The sequence below is a fragment of the Bubalus kerabau genome, chromosome 4 (assembly GCF_029407905.1).
Source record: "Bubalus kerabau isolate K-KA32 ecotype Philippines breed swamp buffalo chromosome 4, PCC_UOA_SB_1v2, whole genome shotgun sequence".
NCBI classification, from domain to species: domain Eukaryota; kingdom Metazoa; phylum Chordata; class Mammalia; order Artiodactyla; family Bovidae; genus Bubalus; species Bubalus kerabau.
The window spans coordinates 16,208,279-16,231,093 of NC_073627.1; the positions used below are offsets into that span (position 1 = coordinate 16,208,279).

Sequence of the window (22,815 nt, forward strand, 5' to 3'; positions counted from 1 at the left end):
TGGCCCTTCCTCAGGACCTCAGGCCAGTGGAGGCCAGGCAGAAGAGGCTCCCTTTTGGAAGCAACGGAGGTGAAGGGGGTTGTTTTGCAACAGAACTTGTGGTGTGTCCTTACCTTGGAAACTAATACTCAGAGAGCAGGTAATCCAAGACCCAGACCTGGTCCTCCCCTTTGTCCTGGCTGCTGGCCAGGAGTCTGGGCCAGGGGTCAGGGGATGACCTGGGTCTCCTCCACGCTGCTTCCTCCTGACCTGCGTGCGCCCCGGCCGGGCCCCTTCCCTACCCGTCCCTCGGGGTGGGCGCCCCTCCAGCGAGCCCCAGCCTTCAAATGTCAGATCAGGGAAGTGCCCCTCCCTCTTCCCTGTGGCTGCTTCACCCCATCGCATGCCCTCGCTTTCCCTTTCCTGAGAAACTATAACAACACTTTGAAAAATAAAAGACCTTCCCCAGTTACAGGGGTTAAGGAGAAGGCAGGACCCTGGCGGGAGCGGGGAGCCCTGAAATGGAGGGAGTGAGCAGGCCAGCTCACATGTATTTCCACCCCTCCTGCCCAGCTCTTTTTTTTTTTTTTTTTTTTTTTTCTTTAAACCTCAAGTTCCCTTTTCTTTACACCATTATCAGCTTGTTTTCTTTCCTCTGGTCTGCTTGCTTCACCTTGCCATCAGCTCATCCTCAGCGCCCAGAGTGCTGATTCTGTGGGAACCGCTGCAGCTCAGCACACGGATGGTCCTGGGCAGGGCAGGGGGGCCGAGGGGCCAGGCGGTGCCCAGGGGCTAGCCCAACACTGCTCCCCACACCTCCGGGGGGCTTCACCTTTCTCACATCACCACAACCCCCTTGAGAATCTGAAGACAGGTGTGGAAGCTCGGCGAGAAAAGAGAGGCCCCTTAACAGTTTCAGTTCTCACACACCCCATCCGGGAAGGCCTGAGGGCTGCAGCTCAACCCGAACGTAACTCTTCCTCCAAAGAGGGACAGGGGTCTAAGGAGAAAAGTGAACCACAGGGAGGGTGCCCTGAGGCAGCCATGGGAACAGCCTGGGGCTGGGGTGCCCGAAGCCTCCCTCACTCCCCTGCCAGGCGGGCAGCGCTGAGCCCTTCTGTTCCTGACAAGTGTGTGGGTCTCGTCTGGAGCTGCTCCTTCTGTTCCTGCCACCATGTGGGCAGGAGCTATGTTTAGGGCTGTGCTTTGTGAAACAGCTTCCAGCCGGATGGCAGGCGCAGCTCAGCAGTCCCTGGTGTCCCTGCAGAGATGCCATGGGGACAAGCTCCCCTGTGCTCCTTGGGGAGCTGAGAAGTTAGGCGCCTGGCCTCCTGTGTACCCGGGACTTGTGGTGCCCACCGGCTTGGCCACAGGGACAGGGGTCCAGAGGCCCAGGCTCTGATGCCAACCCTGGTAGCTCGGCTTTGTTACTTGAACAAGTCACTTCAGATCTTCAGGCCTTGCCTCCTGTGTCAAATGAGGTTTGGATGAACCCAGGTTTGCTTGTTTGAAGGCTGGAAATCTTTCCCCAGAGGGGGTGCCCTCGACCTCTCTCAGGCAGCGGTGCCTGCTGGAGCCGGGAGTGGGGGTTGACTAAGCCTACAAAGTCGGGCCCCAGAGGCGCTTTGGGACCCGGCCCTCGCGAGGGCCGCTGCAACGGGCACTGCAGGCGCAGGCTGCCGGGCGCCAGGAGGGGCTGAGGGCTGGTGGCCACGGGGGCCCCCAGGGTCCTGCCTGTGGCGGGGCCGAGCCTCGCATGGCGGGATCGCGTGCCCGGCCGCCCCTGCCATCTCGGCGCCCGAGGGGGCGTGGGAGCCGCGCGGGGACGCCGGCAGGGCCCACGGAGCGGGGAAATGGAAGCAGTCAAAGGCCCAGGCGCGCCCAGTTATCCTTTGCCTACGCCTCGTCGGGAGCGCCATTTGTCACCCGAGTCATCTCTCCACCTATACTCGTCCCTGCCCCGAGGCCTTCGGCGCGGACCCTCCGGCTCCGGTCCCTGCCTCGGTCCAGGGCGGGCCGACCGGGCGGCGGGTTTCGCGAGGCGGGCGAGCACGAAGCCCGAGGGGCGGTGCGGAGCGCGGGGTCAGCGCGGGGGCCAGACAAAGGCGGGGGACGCCGAGCGAGGGGAAGACAAAGCGCAGAAAGGGGGTCGGCGGCGGCGCCGGGGCCCCGGAGGCGGCACCGGGCGCGGCGGAGCCAATGGGCGGGCGCGGGGCGGGGGCCGGCGGGGGCGGCGCCGCGATAAGGCGGCGGCGGCCGCGGCAGCTTAGGGACCACTGGTAGCGGCGGCAGCTCGCCCCCGCGCGCTCCTCGCACCCGAGGCTTCCCCCGAAGACCGACCCCCATCCCGCGGCCCAGGCCGGGGCCCGGTGAGACCCGCGGGCGGGCCGGGGGAGGGGCCGGCGTCCGGCTCGCGATTCGGGCGGCCCAGGTGGGGGCTGTGGGCGCAGGGGCCGCCGCCCACCGGGTCCCGACGCCGAGCGTCTCAGTCCGTCGCTCTCGCCCGGGGTCCCGAGGCCGGCGTCCATCCCGCGGGCAGGGCCGAGGTCCCCTCGGCTGGGACCGCCGGGGTCCTGGGTCTGAGGTCCGGTCCACGCGGGTTCGGAGCGGAGGAGCGGGCGGCAGCTCGGCGGGGCGGGGCGGGGCGGGGCGGGGCGGGTGGCCCAGCCGCGGGCGCTGTCCAGGGGCTGGGTCCGCCGAACGGAGCGTACCCGAGGCCCCGCACTGGGCAGCTTCGGGCCGGGGTCAGGCCGGGGCAGCCGCTTCTGGCCGCGGCCCCACTGGGACCGCCCTCCTCTAACCTCCACTCGCACCAGGCGGCGTCCGGGTCCGTGAAGCGTTCGGGCGGCTGCGCGGATCCCCTCCCCCAGCCGCTGCCCACTACTCCGCTCCTCCCGGGACACATGGTTCCACTCAGGGACCCCTGCCCCCTGGGGAGCCGCGTGGAGGCCGAGCGGGCGAAGCAGGGGGTGGGTGAGGGGCGGAAGTAGCAAGACCCAGAGCAACAGGAAATGACTTAGGGAAAGTCCCAACCACAGCCCCCCAGCCCCCTGCCTGTAAACACCCCTACCCCCACCCTGGGGGCTGGGAAGGCCTTGTAGGGCCCTCCCAACCGACTTCCCCTTGCAGAACCCAGCGGGTGCCGCGTCTCCACACTGGGCCTCCATCGCCTCCAACGAGCCATGTTCCAGGCCGCCGGAGCCGCCCAGGCCACCCCCTCCCATGTAGGTGATCAGCCGGGGTGGGAGGGCACTCCATCCCTGCAGGTGTCTGGCCTGAAGGGACGAGGAGCTGCCTGTTTGCTGGTCTCCCTCCCCTTCCCCCTTGAGTGTCCCTGGGATCTGGGCTGGTGATGGTCTAGGGCCCTCCTCAGCTGACCCTGCCCCACCGCCCTCTCTCTCAGGAAGCCAAAGGTGGCGGTTCCAGCAGCACGGTTCAGCGCTCCAAGGTAGGGCCCCGAGGCTGGGCTGTGCAGGGAGGAAGGGATGGGCGCCGGTCAGGCCCCTGATGGAGTCTCTCCTGGAACAGTCCTTCAGCCTTCGGGCCCAGGTGAAGGAGACCTGCGCCTCCTGCCAGAAGACCGTGTACCCCATGGAGCGACTGGTGGCCGACAAGCTCATTTTCCACAGCTCTTGCTTCTGCTGCAAGCACTGTCACACCAAGCTCAGGTGCGCCCCCGCCCTGACCCCGCCCCAGCCCTCCTGACCCGGCCTGACCTGACCACAGTGTTCTGCTTCTGCAGCCTGGGCAGCTACGCGGCACTGCATGGGGAATTCTACTGCAAGCCCCACTTTCAGCAGCTGTTTAAGAGCAAAGGCAACTACGACGAAGGCTTCGGCCGGAAGCAGCACAAGGAGCTCTGGGCCCACAAGGAGGTGGACCCCGGCACCAAGACAGCCTGAGGCCCCTCTGGCTGTCCACTCCCTCCTCCCCCCACAGAGGGCCTGGAGCAGGCATCCGGAACGGTGGGAGAGAGACTGGACGGCCGGGCCCCGGGTGAGGGTGGAGAGGGGATGAGGCCATTTTGCTCAGGCAGAGGGTTGCAGGGGCAGGGCTCTGCTCCAGGATGCCTTCCTTCTTCCTCAGCTGGTGGGGGTTCGGGAACCAGGATTGGGGTTTGCTCACCACCCTACTTCCTGTTTCTTTCAGCCTACCCCACCTCACCCCAGGGCCCCCCTGGGAGGCCCTCAAACTCAGCTTCCCTATCTAGGTGCCTTTTCTCCAGCAAGGAGTCAGCATGCCCCCTCAGGGTCCCAAGCTCCCTCACTGCCACCCAGGGACCTGTGTGGCCCCACGTCTCCCCATCTACCTCTGCCCTTAGCCTGGTCCTGAGCCATGGAGACTGGAGGAAGGTGAGCCAGGGTGCCCCCTTCTGGGCCTCTCCAAATGTCCCCCAGGACCCAGTGGGGGAAGGAAGGGGAACTGGAACAGCTCTGGGTCCCCTCCACCTGCAGAGGTGAGGCACGGCATGCCTGTCAGGGCCAGGACCACCCCACAGTGCGTAGGCAGTGGAAGGGAAAGCACCCGCCAGGCTGAGAGCCACAGGGACTGGTGGGGGGCTGGCGGGGCCACATTCCCCCTCCTCCCACTTCTGCCGGTTTTGACTGTTGTAATCAATCCTATTTTAAACGTGTTTCGACATATTCTGACTCTGTATTGTATGGCCGATGGGGGGGGCAGTTTGTGGCAGGAAGGACTCACCACACAGAGGTGAAGGGGAACAGTATCAGGCCAACGCACTCCTGGCCCTGATTGGTGGCGGCGGCTGGTGGTCAGGGTAATGGGTGTCAGGGATCTTATCAGGCAGCCTGAGAAAAGGGGGTGTTCTTCCCAACCAGGTCTCTCCATGCTGCCGAACTCAGTTTGAGGACTGAACCCCACTGGGTCTCTCAACCTGTGTTGCCCAAGGCCGGGCCATCAGCAGGTGACGGTGCTGAGCCTCACTGCACTTTTGCTGAGTCCTTACCTAGATCCTCTTTGTCCTGGCAATCAGGAAGGGATGGTGTGAACCAGTGGATCCAACAAGTTGTGTCCAAGAGCTTAGTCTATATGCCCTTTCCTCAGCAAGGAGTCAGAATGCCCCTTCAGGGTCCCTCTTCCTTCTGCTTTTCCAGCTCCAGGCACTGGGGCACTCAGTCACCATCCCAAGTAGTCGAAGGAGAAACAGCTCTTCTTCTCTCAGGGACAACAGTTTACAGTGACACAAACAAGGAGCACCTAAGACCCCACCCCTCAGGAGAATACAGACAGGAAGTCCGGACTGTCCTGCCCCAGACCCAGCTGTCCTGGTTTCCCCCAGCTGACTGGACTGTGTAAATTGGCAGAACAAGAGGGCAGACTCCTAGGGGATTACCCGACCCTAACCCTATGCAAGTCCTTAAGTTCCTAAATGACCTCGTGCCCACAGAACAGGGCAGGAAGCAGGGCCTTGAGCTCCGGTGGTAGACAGGCCACTGTGCTGTGTTGCTCTTGGAAGTGACAGAGCTAACAGGACGCCGAGTCGGCACTCTGAACCTGGGTCCTCAGAGCACGAGGGGAATGCGGAGAGCCTCACTCAGGGCAGCTCTAACTGCTGCACCAGAGGCCTCAGCTGGGGACGAGGATGGTCTTCTCTTCCTCTGCTCAGAGCTAAGCAACAGTATCAGATCACCCAAGAGCTACCAGAGGTGGCTCATGGTGGTACCTGCCCCCCAAGGATGTGACTCCAGTCAGCAAGGACTTCCTGGGGCTGGGAGGACTAGTGAGTGCCACAGAAGTCCTAGGAACTGAGCCACGGTGACGCTCAAGTGGGGTGAGCTGACAGTGTCACCTCAGGAAGTCAGCTGTGGTAGGACCATCCTCAGTAGATCTCTGAGGATTTAGGGAGGAAGAGAGGGTGCCACCTCTGAGCTAGCAGTGGTTACCAGCCAACTCCCACCAACCCAGGACCCCTCTGGGAGTCATTTCAAGGTCTCTGCTGAGGGATGCAAGCTTGTTGACAGGCAGCATAACCTGGTTTCTCCCAGGTAAACACTTATTGCCTCCACCCCGCAACCAAAAGCACTGCCACAGGACCCCTTGAGTATAAATGATCCCTTTTATTGTAAGTAATGCACGACACTGGCCTGGCTTTGCACTGCAAGCCCTCGGTCAAGATATAGTCAAATAACTATGGCTGCAGGTTCTTCTGCACGATCCACAATTCAGACACACAGAGCTGGGGTGGGCAGGAGGGCAGTGGAGAGTGGACTGTCCCCAGCCCTGGCCTCTCCATGTTGGGTTGGCCAAGGCCGACATACCCCACGGAATGATGAGCAAATGGTGGCATGGCCCTTCCCACAGCCAGCCTGGGGCTGCTAGGAGATGGCCCTTCAAATCCTTTGGGCCAGGCCATCCTAGGCCCCACAACTTTTCATCTGGATTATTTAATAAAAAAAAAAAAACAATAAATTAAAATTAAGCAACAGCTTGGTCCTGAGGATGCTGAGCCAGCATGTCCACAGTTTTTGGCACAAAAAAAAAAAAAAAAAATTCAGGGTCTTGTTTTTTTGGAGTGTAGGATTTGTTGGCTTGTTGGCAAATTCATTTTTAAAAACACATTCCCTGTGAGGTAAGACCCCGGGGGTGGGGCTCTGTGAGAGCCTGAACCTGGGACACAGAGTCGTCTCATCTGGCACCGGCACCACTTTCCTGTTGGGGTCGGGGACTGGGGATCAGGGTGTGGGCCCAAAAAGAATGCTACAGCCATCAGGACAGGGTTGTGGAGAGGCCGAGCTGCCAATCGGCAGCTTTGGTCGAGACAAGGGGCCGGTCCCCTCCCTGGGCAAGAGCCGAGGTGGAGGCAGGAGCATCCGCTCACTGTCTTCAGAGGGCCCGGCTGGGGTGCCTGACAGAGGCCCCTGGGGGGCAAGGATGGAAACAAGGGACCAGGCCCAACTGGCACCGTGCAACACACATTCCTGCAAAACCAGCTGCTTTCGTTTGCTCTTCTCTCTTGAGGCGTCCACCTGTAACAGTCTAGAATTGATATATATAAAAACCATCAAATATGATCTGAGATATAAATTAACAAGTACAAAGCCTCACATTACATGATGTGAAAAGGCTAAAAACAGCGATAGAAACTACATTCATAAAAGTGCATCGTCAACATACAACGAAGGCTTTGGCTTGTTCTGGTGCCCGTGGGGGAGTGGGCATGGCTGGCAATGAGCTGCCTGGCGCGAATCCCCAGCTCCTTGGAGACACCCATCCCTGGGCACTGGCTTTTTTTTTTCTCTTTTAACAACAACTCCCAAGGAAACTGGGTGTTGAGAGGGAGGAGCTCTAGCAATAGGCACATTTTGGAGGGGAGGGGCCGGAAGAAAGGACCAGCGCCCAGGCTGAGGTAAGTAAGGCCGACTCTAAGCTGCTTGAAGATACTGGCTCCCTGACCCCTGCTGCCATTCCTCCCCCAGGGGAGCGAGAAGGGAAAGGGGCTGAGACCCCATGGGGATGGGCGAGGCTGGCCACGGAGGAGCAGAGCTGGAGGTTCCGGACACGGGTGGTGGCATCACACAGGCTCTCCCTTCTACCAGGCTGAGCTCTGGCCTAGCAGGTCACAGCCCGCAGACAGCCTGATACAACTCCCCGGCTCTGCGGAACGCTCCGCTCAGGGTAGCCAGCCGGCTCAGATGCCCTCACCGTATTGTCGGTCTTCTCTGCTCCAGTGGGGGAACAGGTGCCAGCCAGGAGCACAAGGCCTGGGGCCATGACCCTCAGCTCTTTCCAATCTGGCCCAAGGCCCCAGCCCACAGCAGGGGTACTGAGCCCAGAGGGCACAAGAAGTCTCCAGTTTAGAAACTGGGTACAGCATAAGAGTGACTCCAACTTGTAAAACACAGACAATTGCATTGACAAAACTGGGTCTCCCCTCAGTGGGGGTAGTTCCGCATCTCAGGCCCCTGCTTGAGGGTGTGTGTGGCGGGGCAGGGTCATGGGGGCAGGCAGGACAGGCTCCTCCTTCCCTGAATAAGGCAGCATAACAGTTGCTTCATTCATCTTTGGTAAAGGACAGGGGCTGGCAAAGCTGGCCTGGGGCTCCAGGGAGAGGGCCGCCCCGGCCTCTGCTCTCCATTGGCTGTGGGGTGCTGGGCTTTACCTCAGGCTTGGGTGGGCTCATCCAGCCCAGAGATGCCCTGGTGGTCTCCAGACATGGGGAGGAGAAACAAAGTAACACTCTGAATGAAAATAACACTATTCAGACCCTTGTGTCCATCCTGTGCCCCAGACTCTCTGGGGTCTGGTGCTGATGGCCATGTCAAGACACAGCCCCGAGGGTGGGGCCCTGGGTGCCTCGCACACTGTTCCAGCTCCTTCCCCTCCAGGCTGAGCTGAGGACGCTGGCGCCTCGGGTCTGGCAGGCTGGGGGCTCCCAGTCTGTGAGGCTGCAGCCGCTCTCCCTGGCCCCGGGCCCCAGCAGCAAAAGGGCACAGACAACGCTGGCTGGACTCAGCTCTGTGGTCCATGGCCCTGCCCGGGAGAAGCAGCAACTTGGCTGAGCCCCCCAGCAGCCCCTCGCCCATGCAGAAGGGGCGGCCGGCAGCAGTGTGGCCTTGAGAGCTCAGTACACGAGCTGTGCAAAGTGGTGTGTGAGCAGCTCCTCGGCCGAAGGTCTCTGGCGGGCCTCCACAAAAATGCGCCTCAGGAAGTCCCGGCCATGCTCAGAGATGTGGGAGGGCAGCTGAGGGTTGGTGGGTTGGGTGGCGATTTTGAAAATGGCAGCCATGGCTTCATACTCTGCCCAAGGTGGTTTCTCTGTCAGCATCTCCACCACCGTGCAGCCCAGGCTCCTGGAGAGAGAGAACCCCTGTGTCACCCCGCAGCCAGCCCCAAGCTCCCAGCCGCCCTGCACACTGCTGTGAAAGGAGGTGCCTTTCTCGAAACACACTGAGGCAGGATGGGCCAGGCTGGGGGCTAACACCCCTGAAGAGGGCCCCCACGGCCAGAAGAGGTTTCACAGCCCTGTCAACTTCGTCCACGTGGGCTTCATCAACCTGCACCCACCTGGCTGCTTCCTGATATCGGGGGGAACCACTGAGCACGTGCAGAAAGCGCTCTGAAATAACGGTACTGGTTTCCTACTGCTGCTCTAACAGTGACCACGAACACAGTAGCATAAAAAAGCAGCCTAAGTGTGTTACTGCTATGGAGGTCAGATATCTAAGGGCAGTCTCACTGGCTGAAGTCAGTGGGCCAGTCAGGACAGTTCCTTGTGGAGGCTCCGAGAGGAAAGCCCATCTCCTGGCCTCTTCCCATTCCTAGAGGCCGCCTGTGTTCTCGGCTCAGGGCTCCTTTCTTGTCTCACACCAACTTGTTTCCTTTGTCACACCTCTTACTACTCACTCTTGCCTCTCTTTTATAAGGACCTTTATGAGTATACTGGGCCCATCTGGATAATCCAGGATCATCTCCCCACCTCAAAATTCTTAAAAATCACTCTGCAAAGGCCCTACTGTCACATAGGTAACACTCTCTCATCCCTTTGGGATTAGGACATGGACATCTTCAGGGACCACTATTCCACTCCCCACAGTAACATTCTAAGAGGAAGGGATGCTCTCATAACTTTCAGGACCTTTCAGAAGATGGACACAAAATTAGAGCAGCTGCAAGCCATCTGAGCACTAGGAGAGGGAGCCGAAGCCTACTACTGCTGCTTAGAGACCCATCCAGGCCTTCAGATGGGATCCGAGCTCTTTCAAGGATTTAGCAAACACCCCAGGGATGTTTACCATGGCCTTAGTTCTCAGCAATAACAAACGGTTGCTGTTCAGAGTGAAAACACAACACATCTGCTGTGTGTACTGCTGCAGGCACTACCACCCCTGCCCACATGGAGCCTGCAACCTGGCCTCACTGGCCAGAGGCCAATCCTCACTCTTGCCACACTGCAGAGCCCTCAGCCCCATTTCTAAGCTGGAACCACTACAGCCCAGACCAGGAGATGAGGGTCCCAGCACGTCCCCAGCACACTCACCACACGTCTGCCTTCCTTCCGTAGCCCTCACCGCTGATCACCTCTGGGCTCATCCAGTAGGGAGTGCCAGTGACTGAGCGCATGCCCGTGCCGGACATGCAGATGGTTTGCAGGCGCTTGCTGGCCCCAAAGTCCCCCAGCTTCACATTCCCAGCAGAGTCTCGCAGGATGTTGGCTCCTAAGGCATGAAAGGGCAGAGGCTACAGCCCTAGACCCCTGGCACTTGCCACCATCCTCCTTCTGTCCCTCCCTCCCAGTCCAAAGGGCTCCTGGGTAGGATGGGGGCCTTGTGAGCTGGAGCGAAACCGCACAGAGCAAACAGGCTAGTGGTGGGAGGCACCTGCCCTACAGCAGCGAGCAGTCGTCACCACAGCCAACATCCGCAGAGCCCTTCACTGTGTTTCCCCAAATCACTTACCTGATCTTCACACCAGTCCCCCAAGGAAGTCATGAGGGTTTCACTTTTCAGAAAGTTCACAACAACCAGGTAGAGAGCCCCCAAGTTCCCAGGTCATGGAGAGCCCACAGCCTGCCCCGCTCACCCTTGATGTCCCGGTGAACAATCATGTTGCTGTGCAGGTAGGACATGCCTTCCAGTATCTGCCGGGTGTACTTCCGGGTCACGCTCTCTGTCAGAGCGCCGTAGGCCTTCAGCTGGTCTTTCACTGAACCCTAAAGCCACAGGAGTCAGAGGGGTCACTGCAGGAAGGAGGATGGAAGGGGGCAAGGCTACTTCCAGCCCCCAGTGTTCACCAAGGGAGTGAGGTCCAGTCCCCATTTGTGACAGGCGAGGCACTTAGCTAAGGGCTGTCAGGCAGCTTGGAGAAAAGTATGAGACAGCCCTTCCCTCAGGCCAGGGTGACCCAAACCCAGAAGGGAGGTCTGTGTGCTCCACATAAAGGCAGGACCTACTGGACAGTGCAGCTGCCCTGTGAGCCTCGGGTCAGGGGAGCCTGGGACACTTCTCACCCCACACCATCACTGCAGCTAGATGCAGGGCATGCTGACTCCACGCCCTGCCCCTGCCTCGCCTTTCCCCTGGAGCCTCTGGAGTCTCAGGTAACCACTCATGTCAAAGTGATCCCTCCTCCACAGCCCCAGTGCCATGACAGTCCCTCTCTTGCTGTCCGCCTGCATCACGGGGCACATACCCCTGGCATGTACTCCATGAAGATGGTCAGAGTCTTCTCGGCACGGTCCCGCAGGCAGCCATAGTACTGCACTATGCGCTCATGCTGCAAGTTCTTCAGCAACTGGATCTCGCACTCCAGAGCACTCACCTCCTGGGAAGGGGCCCAGTGGTCACCGAGGCTTGCAGGCCTCAGTTCTACCTGCCTGGCGTCAGTTCCGCTTGCCCTAGTCAGTGGCCTCAGAGGAGCCCATCTGCTGTGGGAACTTCAGCTGGAGAAAAGGGGGAATGTTCTCGACTGTCTGGCCCTTGCCCACAATGCTGGCTAAGCCATGGGACTGGGCATTCCCATGCTGGAAGACAGCAGACAGTGGGGTGGGAGATGGGTTTGTGGGTGCAGTTAAGGAGTTCAGGTAACTGCTGCATTTGTCCACTCAAACTGGAGTGAAGGCCACAGCCCAAGCTAAGCTCCAAAGGCAGGCTCCTTCCTGGCTGGGGGCTGGGAGAGAGCAGCACCTGTCTGCCGAAGTGGGGGGTGGGGGGGCAGGAGCTGCTTGTTGTGCCACTGCCATCCAAACCAGTCTGGGCGGTTAGGTACTTTGACACCAACTAATCTCTCCCTAGGACTGGGGTAGATGGTAAAGGAGCTTGGAAGGAAGAATGATGGGAGAAACAACCTATTGCATCTCAAGCAATTAGCCTGTGCAACAAGACAGGCATTTTGTTGAGAAGGAGGAATTTGAATGGAAGTCAGACCGTAGGGAAGGCAGTACCTTGCTTGTCTCAGGACTGTCTGGGTCAAACTGCACCTGCTTGGAAGCAAGTTCTCGTCCTGTGTCCACGTCATAGCACAAATAGACCCTGCCAAAGGCACCCTGGCCTAGGAGCTTCCCCCGGCGCCAATTAATGGGGGCACTGGGAGCTACAGGAGAACAGGAGGAAAGAGTATTAGAGCTCATGCACTTGTTTCCCGACATCCTGCCTCATTGTCCGAAGGCCCGAGCTGCCCTTCACCCAGCATCATCACACCTCAGCACAGCATCTCCACCCTCACCTGGAACACAGAACTCAGGGCCCTGACCAATCAGAACTCTAGGCCCACGCCCTGAGAAGCACAGGACTGGCTAAAATCATGATTAAATGCTTATCTGAACTGATTAAACACCTTTATACTTCCAAGGCCCCCAGATAGCTCATTATGTCAGGGATTAAGGAGATCACTCTTCAATTTAAACATGGAGAAAACTAAAGGCCAGAGAGGAGCAGCTCATCACAACAGTGGAGTGAGGACTAAGGTCCAGGGGATCTGCTGCCCCCCTCAGGCTCTTCCCCTGGGTACAGATGGGCCAGGGCAGCCACCCACCGAGCCCAACAGCCCATTGGACTCGCTGGCCCCCCACCCTGAGCATCCCTCAGGCAGGCCCTCCCCAGCCAGGGCACACTGCTCACACTTGGTGGGCACACTCCTCTCCTGCACAGAGAGGGCGTTTTCGCTGTCGGCGCTCCGCAGGCGCGTGCGGGGGTCCAAGTACTGCACCGCCAGGCCCAGGTTCTCGCCATTTGTACTCAGGGAGCGGCTCGAGGGCACCAGGGTGAACAGGTTGCCTTGATGACGCCGTATTCGGGGAAACGTTCTTCTGCCTGAAGGGGTGCCGGGGCCAGAGCAGAGCAGGTCAGAACCCTGACCACAAGGCCAAATGTGCCAACCAGGTCATAACACCAGCTCCAGTCCATCCTCTCTTCCCTCCCACCTGACTCTGGCCAGAATGGCTGATGTCTCAAGCATCCTGAGGATCAGGACAAAAGCAGGAATCAGCAAGCAGCCAAGGGGTTTAGGGAAACCCAGCCAAAGGGAAAGCGCAGGGCTGGCCCTCATGCCCCACAACACCCGTGGGGCCAATCCATGGCTGCTCTCTGTTTTCCTTGGCATCATAATCCTACACCTCTGTGGAAGCTCCACTCCGTTTGCTGCCTGAGGCAGAAGAGGGCAGTAGAGAGTTGGCGCCTGGAGCACTCCGTGCCCTCAGACAAAGGACTGATTTCCTGGAGGCAGTATCCATCTACAATACCATCCTCCTCTTTTTAAAAAACACTGAGTCTACTGCCTCAAGCCTGGATGCAGTTCCTCAGGAATGCAGGAAACCTGGGGCCTGGAGTGCCTGGGCCACCCCCTTCCGGCGGCTGTTCCTGCGGTGGCCAGCAGGGGGCAGCGTGGAGGCGCACTCACCATCGTTGTAGTCCTTGTGGTGCACCGACACGTGGTAGCGCCGGGGATAGGTGCCACCTTTGACCCCTTTGTCATAGAGCGGAGTTTCCCGATCTGAGGAAGAGAGAGGGGTCACTGGCTGCTCGACAGGCCCTGGTGAGTGCCTCAGGGGAGCCTCCAGGTCACCTGAGACCTCAGAGCAGCTGGCCCCAGGACGAGTAAATACAGCCCTGGCTTCTCTTCCCCCCTGAGCCGTCCGGGGCAGACACCTTGCAGTGCTCACCCACCCTCTGCAGAACTCACCCGAGAATTCCTGTCTGTTGTCTGGGAAGCTCTGGGCTCGCGACATTCGTGATTTCCGGAAGGATGGGCTAGAAAAACAAAATGAATCACACAGCAGACTTCAGGGTCCCTCCAAAGTAGCTCACCAGGTCAGAGGGCAGGATACCCAGACACACTGCTTTTTGTGACTCCTTTCCACACATGTCATTATATGGTAGGAAGCAGAGTTCAAGAGAAGCAGACCTTTCCTATGCTTCCTACTTGCTCTTCACTAGTGTGAGGCCCACATCTGACATGATCCTGCCTAATGAGGCCCTCCAGTGCTCCCTATCTCCACTGGGGGGCAGAGTGCTGTCTCTTACCCTTTCCTCCCACTCTGGTAACAGGACGAATGCAAACGATCCCTTGCTTTGGGCAGTCATAAAAACAGTAATAACACCCAGGATCTTCCTTTCAGACTAATCATCACTATCCCCTCTTAGAGATATGGAAAACTGAGGAACAGAGAGGTTAATGGACTTGTCCAAAGCTATTCGACTAATATTTGGTGGAGATGGGTCTATATGGCTCCAGGTCCCATGAAGGGAAGATGAAAGCTCTGACCTTCGGTTATGCTGGGCCCCAAGGAAGTAAGTCCAGGTCACTGAGTCTGACTCCCAAGGAGATGAAAACAAACCATTGGAGGGCCACAGGAAAAACTCAAGAATCAAGAGAGTCATCTTTACCAGCATCCACCTGAATGGCCCTTTTCCCTCATGTGTGAGTGCCTTTGGAGATCAAAACTCAGAAACTCTCAAGGCAGTGGTGCAGGGACTGTTCTCTACTTCCCAACTGCCAGGCTTTCTGTAGTCCTGTCCCACACCTCCCCTCCCCGACCAGCGTGGCCACAAAACTCAGAAGAGAGTTCAAAGCCACAGTCAGTCCCTGTCCCGGAAGGGCCCTCAGTTTGCAGCAACAAACTCTGGCACTTTTACCAGTGCCTTCTTGCTCTTCTGCTTGGAAAGCCTAAAATAAGGCTTCAAATTGGATGCCAACAAGCAACTGTGACTGTGCTCTATGACACCTGGAGGGAGACCACACTCATCAGAGCACAGATCTGTTAGAAGAGACACAGTACAGACATGGCCAGGGTCACAAGGTGATTGTCCGTGTGAGCAACTGATCAGTTCCACAAAGAGAAGAAAACCCTCCAAACTGCTCGGTGGCCTCTGACCACAGCCCTAAGCCCAGCCAGACATGGTCAAAATGTGCTCCTGGGCATGATGAGGTCAAGGAGAGAGACTGGCTGGATCAATGCCAAAGCCATCTCTAAACACCCCTGCTGACTGACGAACCAGCTCCACAGACTATGGGGTGTGTGAAGGACAGCACTTGTTCCCTCCCAAAGTGTAATAAGAATACAGCTGGTGCGTAAGATTACACACCAAGTGGGCAGTGTGGTAAGCTAGGCAGTCTGGATTATTCTGTTTTCTGGTTTTTATACCCCAGTTTCTTATTCCACCAGAAACACTTGGAGGAAAGAAAAAAATGAAAGTAAACCTACAGGTAATAATTCAATTTTGTCCCCAAAACACTGAAGGTCCACTGCTTCTCAGTCCAGACCTCAGCAATGAGGCCAGGGGTACAAGGGCACCATGTATTATGTGGGCAGTCAAAACACATAAAAAGTGCTGGAAACAACGGAGCAAGCATTTATCCATGTGAACTGCTATTATGACCTATTACATCCATCTAATTATACAAACGGAACATTCTCCTGGTGTTTGGAAAATGAAGAAGGCTCGGAATGCTAGCGAGAAGTTTCTTTCCCAAAAGCATGAGGTTCTAGCCATGGGCCTGCAGACCAGTGTCTAGTTCAGGGACACACACACTAGCTAACTCTATTTCCTTAGCTCATTAGTTCCAAAAATGCCTGTGCACTAACTCCCGAACCAGCCACAGTCCCATACCTGTCTGCTGACCTGTCCAAGGACTGGCAGCTTCCCGACAAGGAGTTTTCAGCACTGCTTAGAGGATCCAGCATCTGCAAGGCAAGGCATACAGTAAAGCCCCAGCCCCAGCCCCAGCCAGGTACCCAGCCAAGACCAGCAAAAGGTCCTTTTTTTCCCCCCAAAAATATGAAAGTGCCCTTTCTCTGCCTGGGCAGTGGGAAGAATGGTTAGGCAGGTACCGTTCTCCCCCACAGTCTGAAAGGCAAGTTTCCAGGAGTGAGAAAAATGCCTGGCTGGCATCCCAAGGCGCTCTGCCAGGACAGCAAAGCAGAGACGCTGCTTCTCTGGTTGGCATTTTCTTGGCTTGTGAATGCTGGAGCCTGGTGCTGGAGACGATACTACCCTGCAGAGGCTTCCAGTGTGTGTGGGTGGGACGGTGATGCTTCTGTTTACACTCCATAATTTATAATTTATAAAGACAAGGAGTGTCCTCGTTTCACAGATGAGCCACTGCAGGTCTGGAAAGGGGAGGAGTATTGTCTGAAGTCATGAAACAAGTCAAGTCAGTGCACAACTGACACAGAACACGTTTCCCGGTTCCTGGTTCTCGGGCAGGGCCAACAGGGATCTTTGTGAGTTGAAATGTTTCTCTGGCCCTTGGTCAAATGCAGTAACAAAAAGCCTTCAGATTAGCCTTTTCTCCAATTGATCTCCCTTCATTTTGCCTGGGGGTGGGGGGCGGTGAAGGGGTGTATTCACTGTCAGAGAATTCATTATCTGAGATCCAAAGTCAAGCATTACATAGAGAAGCAAAGTATCAGAACTATGAGAATCCATGAACAACTTTCATAAAACTGGTTTCCAAGTCAAATGATCTCTTCCCATTTAATGCTGGAGACCATCTCACCCATAATTTCACCCGTATATTGTCATACGTGATTTTTTTTTAAACTGCCAATCAAGGCAAATTAATTGCAATTTAAAATCCCCAAAATCTTGCTAAGGAGATAGGATTTCCCCAAGTGGATAAAACCAACATGGGAAAGAATTGCTCCCAATCCAGAAAGTACATATTTGGCAAAGTTAGATCAGGTAACAGAAGAGAGAATGAGCGAGAATAACAACGTGACAGGTGTGATGGAGGAGGAACACCAAAGGCTCAAGAGAGGCTACTGGAAACACACTGAAGCCCATGAAGGCTTCTGTTTAAAAAAAAAAAAAAAGGACCCTCTTTTCGGGACTTGCCCTGGTGGTCCCATGGTTAAGACTCCGTGCTTTCATTGCAGGGGGCATGGGTTCGATCCCCAGGGGAACTATTATCCCATATGCCGCTCAGCCAAAAATAAACACCCTCTTCATGACAGTGCTGCAGAAGTCAAAGGGAAGGAAGTTATGCTGCATTAGAAAAATTTTGTTAGAAACACCAAGCCAAAAAAAAAAAAAAACTAGCCTGAACCATGCTTTGTTCATTCTGAAAATTAGCAAATAGATGCAGCCATTGCTCAAATCTGATTAAAGAAAAAATAAAACAAACAAATTATTTTAGTTTCACTTTTCAAGAAAGTCCCAGTCGGATATTCTTTCACTACATACCATGCTGTTTTGGTCTCTGTTGAGTAGATTTATCTTGAATGGCCCATTACCAGCAGCAATTCTCTTCTGCTAAAGACGCAGGCACTGAAGAAGGACCTAGTCATTCCCCTGCTGCCACTTTCCACGGCCTCTCCCTAAAGGCCTCTCTTCACTACAAGTCTAATACTCCCATGCCTTCCAGGGCCATGAAAGTAATGTAAAGAAGTAAAAGGACCAGGATATAGGACCATGGGGAAAGACAGAAAGCAAAGGCAATCAAACTCATTAACAACCTCTGAGGTTTTACACCCAAGTTACCCCTCGTACAGCTGATGTCCGGAAGCACTCTGGTTAGAGAAAAAGGAAAGGATGGTCAGTAAGATAACCAAGAGGGGACTCTGCAGATAAAAGTACTCTAGGTCACTGTTCTAAACATAAATTTATCTGGAAGGCAGGACTACAGAGGAGAGCAGAAGCAGTATAAAAATGCTTCTCATAGCCTGTACAATTGAAACAATGCTGGAAAAGTCATAAGAATCAGTTTTAGGAAAAGTTGTAAGAATCCGTTTTTTTGGTAAAATCCCCCATGTGTTGGTGCTGGCCTTCTGCTGGATGCTTTTACCTTTAAGAAATTTCCCCTTTCAAGATCAAATTCCAAAAGTTTAGAAGACGTATGTTTTTCTTTGCAATCAAAGCAAGCTCACTGAAAAAACTTCAGAATGAAGCCAGAGATCTCATTCTTGCTGAGTTCACTAAGCCAAAGTGACATTTTCATCAAGTGAGCCACAAATTTAAAAAGCTAACCATCAAAATGGGTAAGCTATTGTGGTGAACACACCCTAAGATGACCCCCACCTCCCCCGACACCCCTCCCCTCAGTGAGTCACAATCTTTCAGAACCTCTTCATCTGAGTACAGGTAGGACTTGTAATTCACTTCTAGTCGATAGATTATGGCAAAGTGGATGGGATATTCATTACCATAATTGTGTTATACTACATGAGACTCCGTCTTTGCAGACTGGAGCAAGAGACTCTCCTGGTAGCCTGGAAGTGAGAGGGCCACGCCGCGGGGAACTACAGGTGGCTTCCAAGAGCTCAGAGGGGCCCTTGGCTGACAGCCAGCAAGAAAATAGGGGCCACAAGGCTACAACCACAAGACACTGACCAACAACCATGTGGACCTAAAAGGGAACCCCCAGCTTCAGGAAGAAATACAGCCTGGCTGACACTTGACTGCAGCCTTGTGCGACCCTGAGCAGAGAACCCAATCAAATTGTGCCTGTATCTTAGACCCCAGGAAACTGTAAAATAATACATGTCTGCTGCTTGTACTGCTAAGCCTGTGGTTGTTTTATATAGCAACAGATAACTAATTTAGTTGTCTACTATCATAAAAGTTCACCCAAAGTAGCCAGTCCTACTTTGGACTGGTATACTCCCTACCTTTCATAAAGCAATAGCAAAACTAAAAGCTGGTTGATGGAAAAGAAAAAAAAATCTGTGTGTTTAGATTTTTTTAACTGGTCATGTTAAAACTCTGCTGAAAGGACAGGGGGATTGTAAGGAAGCACACAAACAGCAGAGCGGCGTTCTGCAGTTTGTGCGAGACCAGCGAGAGGGCCACAGAAGACCAAAGAGCGGTCAGACGCACGTCTGGCACCAAGGAGGCTAGGTGCTCAGATCCTGGCTTTGGTGAAAGTCACGCAGTCGTGTCCGACTCTTTGTGACCCCCGTGGACTATACAGTCCATGGAATTCTCCAGACCACAATACTGGAGTGGGTAGCCGTTCCCTTCTCCAGGGGATCTTCTCAACCCAAGGATCGAACCCAGGTCTCCCACATTTCAAGTGAGTTCTTTACCAGTTGAGCCACAAGGGAAGCCCAAGAATACTGGAGTGGGTAGCCTATTCCTTCTTCAGTGGATCTTCCTGATCTGGGAATTGAACTGGGGTCTCCTGCATTGCAGGTGGATTCTTTACCGACTGAGCTATCAGGGAAACCCTGTCTTTGGTAGGAATTGATATTTGGCCCTTAGAAAGGAAACATCCATACCTGGGCAGGCCTGGTTTACAAAAGAGCTACTGGATGGGACTCAAGTCCCTCACTTGCACACCATGCCCACTGAGGACCCCCATTATCACCTTGGCCTGACACCTCCCACGACACACACCCTCTCTATATAACCCAGACTGTACTCACGCACTGCTCGCTGGTCTCCGGTATGAACTCCCCCTCGCTGTTGATGCTGGTGTAGGAGCCCTGCCGGGCGATGCGCTGCTGCCGCTCGGGCACGTAGCCAGGGGGAGGTGAGCTTCGGCCGGGGTTCTGGGAGCCTAGAGCACAGAAACAAGACCCTTGACGGGAGAGCCCAGGCCTGAGCCTGAGAGGAGCAGACACGGAGCCAGCTTGGACCCAGCGTCTGCTTGGTGGTGGAGAGCCCGTTTGTCTCTCTGAACATCCAGGAAGAGAAGGCGGGCCTCCTCCTAGCAAAGTCCTGGGGTTGAGGGAAACTTCCTGAACCAGGCAGCTTCTCCCCCTAATTCAAGGACCCCAAGAAGGAAGAAAACTCCTTAAGAGAAAAGTCAAAGAATGGTGGCAGGCTTGCTCTTTGAAAGAGTCTTTGAGGAGCTTAAAACCACTATTTTCAACGTCCTTCAAAGAAGTGATCCCTTCCTTCTACACAAAGTCAGTCATTCAGAATATATGGATCATTCAGTTTGTAGGGAAGATATTTTAATGAATTCGCCACCAAGAGGAGTTGGTATTCCAATCTCTTGTTGGAGGTATCAACTTACTCTCTCCAAGAACCACTTGGATTAGGTATCTCAGGTGGGAAGCACCTGAGACTCTCGGTAGCCTGGCTTCCCCACTTGACTCTAAAGTAGAGGCTAGAAACCAAACTGCTCTGAAAACACGTGTAGAATTATGCTGGATTTCCACTTTCAACACCTCACTCACAGCTACAAATTCTGAGATAAGGAGGTGCCTAAACCATGCCTTTCAAATGATCTCAAACAACCCATGGAAGAGTCTGCTCAAGCTTTCTAAGCCCTGGCAGAAATTGATGCTGCTCAGAGTAGAAATTTAGAGATACTGTGCCATCAACTAACAGAGCAAAGAAATTAGTCATTTTCTTTCTTTTTTTTTTTTCTGGTCACCCACACAGCCTGTGGGATCTTGGTTTTCTGACGCAGGATCAAACCCACACAACCTGTAGTAAAAGCACAGTCTTAACCACTGGACCACCAAGAAAGTCCTCCTTTTCTTTTTTATCCTCTGTTACTTTGCCTTTAATTCTCACAACACTCCTACAGCAAAGGTGCACTATGCTCATCTGCCGTGTGCAGAAGGGGAAGCCAAGGCCCAAAGTCATATAGTGACTCAACGGTGGTGCTGCAGCCAGAAAACAGCCTTTGTGACTCCCAGTAGAGTTCGGGCAAGGCCATTTTGAGAGTGTAATCTACTTCCAGAAAGGGCAGGCATACCATTCAACACAGAGATGGAAAGCAAAACTTCTCCCCAAGCTGGCCAGGCCATACATTCCCCAGAAGCAATCCAAACAGAGGAGGTGGGGGGATTCCATTCAAGGGGGAACCCAACTGCCTTTCTGCAAGGAGCAGGAGCGAGGCTAATATGGGGATTCCTTGACAGCACAAGAGAAACACAGGGCCACATTTTACATCACTCAGATTCAGAGCTGTTCTGTCCATGGTCACTTGTAAGCTGGATGCAAGATGCCCTCTGGCCAACGGAGGGCTCAAAGGCAACAACAAGATGGAGGTAAGAGGAAATCAAATGGGAATAAGAAAGCTACTCCATTTTTCAGAGGGTCAGATGTCAAAGATCCAGGCAGCCGGCCATTTCTCTCCCCACTGTACCATAAAATTCCAGTGTAACCATGGAAAAAAGATGGCTTTCTTAAGCCTTACCATGCCCCAAAGCACAGTTCACTTTTTAACATTTGGCTTACAAACATTAGTCAAGCGCCTGCTTCCCACTTCCAGCCTTGGATAACATTCTAGTAGCCCACAAGTCCTATGGAAATCCAATCCCTATGTTGGCCAACAATTTGTCAGCAGCAGAAGCAACCCAAAGAGGTGAGCAAGGTATAGTGAGAAAAGCCTAAGCTTGAAAATCAGATGTGCAGAGGTTCAGAGCAGGTTTTGTCACTCATTAGCTGAATGATTTAAACTCTCATCTAAATTTCCTCACTTACGAAAATGGGAAGATCTATCTACCTTATTGCCTTTTTTGGAAATTATAAATGAAATGTGGTAGCATAGGTACACACCTACATGCTAGAATTCCATTTGTTTCCTTCATTATATGTGGAGGAGATAACAGGTTAGACTCAAGATACATTCTGCCCTTCCAGGGTGCCTTCCTGTACTTCAGAAGTTAATCAGCTAGAAGCTATTAATTCTAAGACCTCCTTTAGGTTCAGCCAGTCGATGCACTTATGTACACTTACATGGCTTCCTGAAATCCCTGCTGTTTCTGGGCACGGTCCCAGAAGCCTTGGTTTTCTGCTGCAGCGTTAGCAGAGGCCTCACCTGTGGTTCCCAGTTTTCCTGATGTCAAGACACAGGTGCAGGGATCCCCGTGTAAGTGGTGTGCAGACAGAGCAGAGGGGCCCTAATTCTGGATCTGGTTTCCTCATTACAGGAGGAAGAGGAGCTCTGTAGCATTTTTAGACTTCTTGAGTCTGTTTCTCACTCTTTGTGATTTTATAAGCCAGAATGTGTTTTAAATGCCTTCTTCCTGAAACTAGTCAGAGTGGATTCTGTTCTGTGCAACTCAACCCTGACCAATATATTCTGGAGTGAAAAGGTATTACATATTGGACCTAAAACAAACAAAAGGTGTCTCTTATGATTAGAGAGAAAGAAAAACTCTTACATACTGATGAAATCCCACACATTGGTCCAAACTATCCCAAGACAGGCTGAAGTACCCTCAGTCTGTCACATAGGGTGTCTAGGGTGAGACCTCCTGGGACAAAAGATCCATGGCCCCTCACCACCCATTCTCTCTCCTCCACCAGCTACCACTGAACTCCCCGCTGGTTCTGCAGGTGGGATGGGACTAGCTCACATGAAGCCTGCACTACAGACCCAGGAGGGGCTGGGGGAAAACAGCAGAGGGTTTCTGAGCTTTTATTTCCAGCCAGAGACTTTCACTTTTTCCAATACACATTGCTGCCTGCCGAGAGCCAGCCTCGTTATCTGATGGGCAGTGGGCCAGGGGCTATTGTGCACAGGCCCACAGCTTGGGGCAGGAAAGGGAAGTCTCCCCAAACCAATGGCTATCAGAGGAAGCGAATGGAAAAATTAGGAGTTGGCAGAACTGCTCTGGAGCATTTTCAGTTTTGTTTTTATCTTCATTTCAGAAATTAGGGGCTAATGACACACACAACAGCCGCTGAGAATGAGTGAGACAGGGACCAGAGCAGGACAAGATACTGACCACAGAGACTCACTGATGCTCACATGTTTACCAGCAGGACTGCAGCAAGCCAGGAGGCATGAGCACAGTGCATGCCGGTTTGCAGTCAACCCAGGTCCCAGTGGGCACAACAGGGAGAGCGGCTTCTCTGGGCCACCCTCCCCTGGCACTCCAGGCTGCTCCTGCTCTAGTCTCAACAGGCCACTCGTGCCAAGGGGCCCCTGTCATTACCAGCTGAAGCAAAAGAACGGACTGATAATCCTGTGTTCAGG

The 22,815-nt window shown here is 54.6% G+C and overlaps 2 protein-coding genes across 3 annotated transcripts in view; one reads left to right on the forward strand and one right to left on the reverse strand.

Annotated features, from left to right (window-relative positions):
* Positions 1-2,224: 2,224 nt before the first annotated feature.
* LIMD2 (LIM domain containing 2) lies at positions 2,225-4,619 on the forward strand. Its single transcript, XM_055575569.1, has 5 exons — positions 2,225-2,348; positions 3,109-3,203; positions 3,383-3,427; positions 3,508-3,647; positions 3,722-4,619. The coding sequence occupies exons 2-5, from the start codon at positions 3,162-3,164 to the stop codon at positions 3,879-3,881; spliced, it is 387 nt and encodes a 128-aa protein (XP_055431544.1). The 5' UTR covers positions 2,225-2,348; positions 3,109-3,161; the 3' UTR covers positions 3,882-4,619.
* Positions 4,620-6,041: 1,422 nt separating this feature from the next.
* The window catches only part of MAP3K3 (mitogen-activated protein kinase kinase kinase 3), a 62,246-nt gene continuing 45,472 nt past the window's right edge, over positions 6,042-22,815 (reverse strand). For both annotated transcript variants that reach the window (XM_055575568.1, XM_055575567.1), the window contains 10 exons: positions 19,298-19,431; positions 15,543-15,616; positions 13,615-13,682; positions 13,333-13,425; positions 12,555-12,746; positions 11,879-12,027; positions 11,128-11,259; positions 10,519-10,648; positions 9,977-10,154; positions 6,042-8,789 (listed from right to left, as the gene is read on the reverse strand). In XM_055575568.1, the coding sequence (XP_055431543.1) occupies positions 8,561-8,789; positions 9,977-10,154; positions 10,519-10,648; positions 11,128-11,259; positions 11,879-12,027; positions 12,555-12,746; positions 13,333-13,425; positions 13,615-13,682; positions 15,543-15,616; positions 19,298-19,431 (1,379 nt within the window). In that variant the 3' untranslated portion in view covers positions 6,042-8,560. The remainder of the gene's footprint in view (positions 8,790-9,976; positions 10,155-10,518; positions 10,649-11,127; positions 11,260-11,878; positions 12,028-12,554; positions 12,747-13,332; positions 13,426-13,614; positions 13,683-15,542; positions 15,617-19,297; positions 19,432-22,815) is intronic.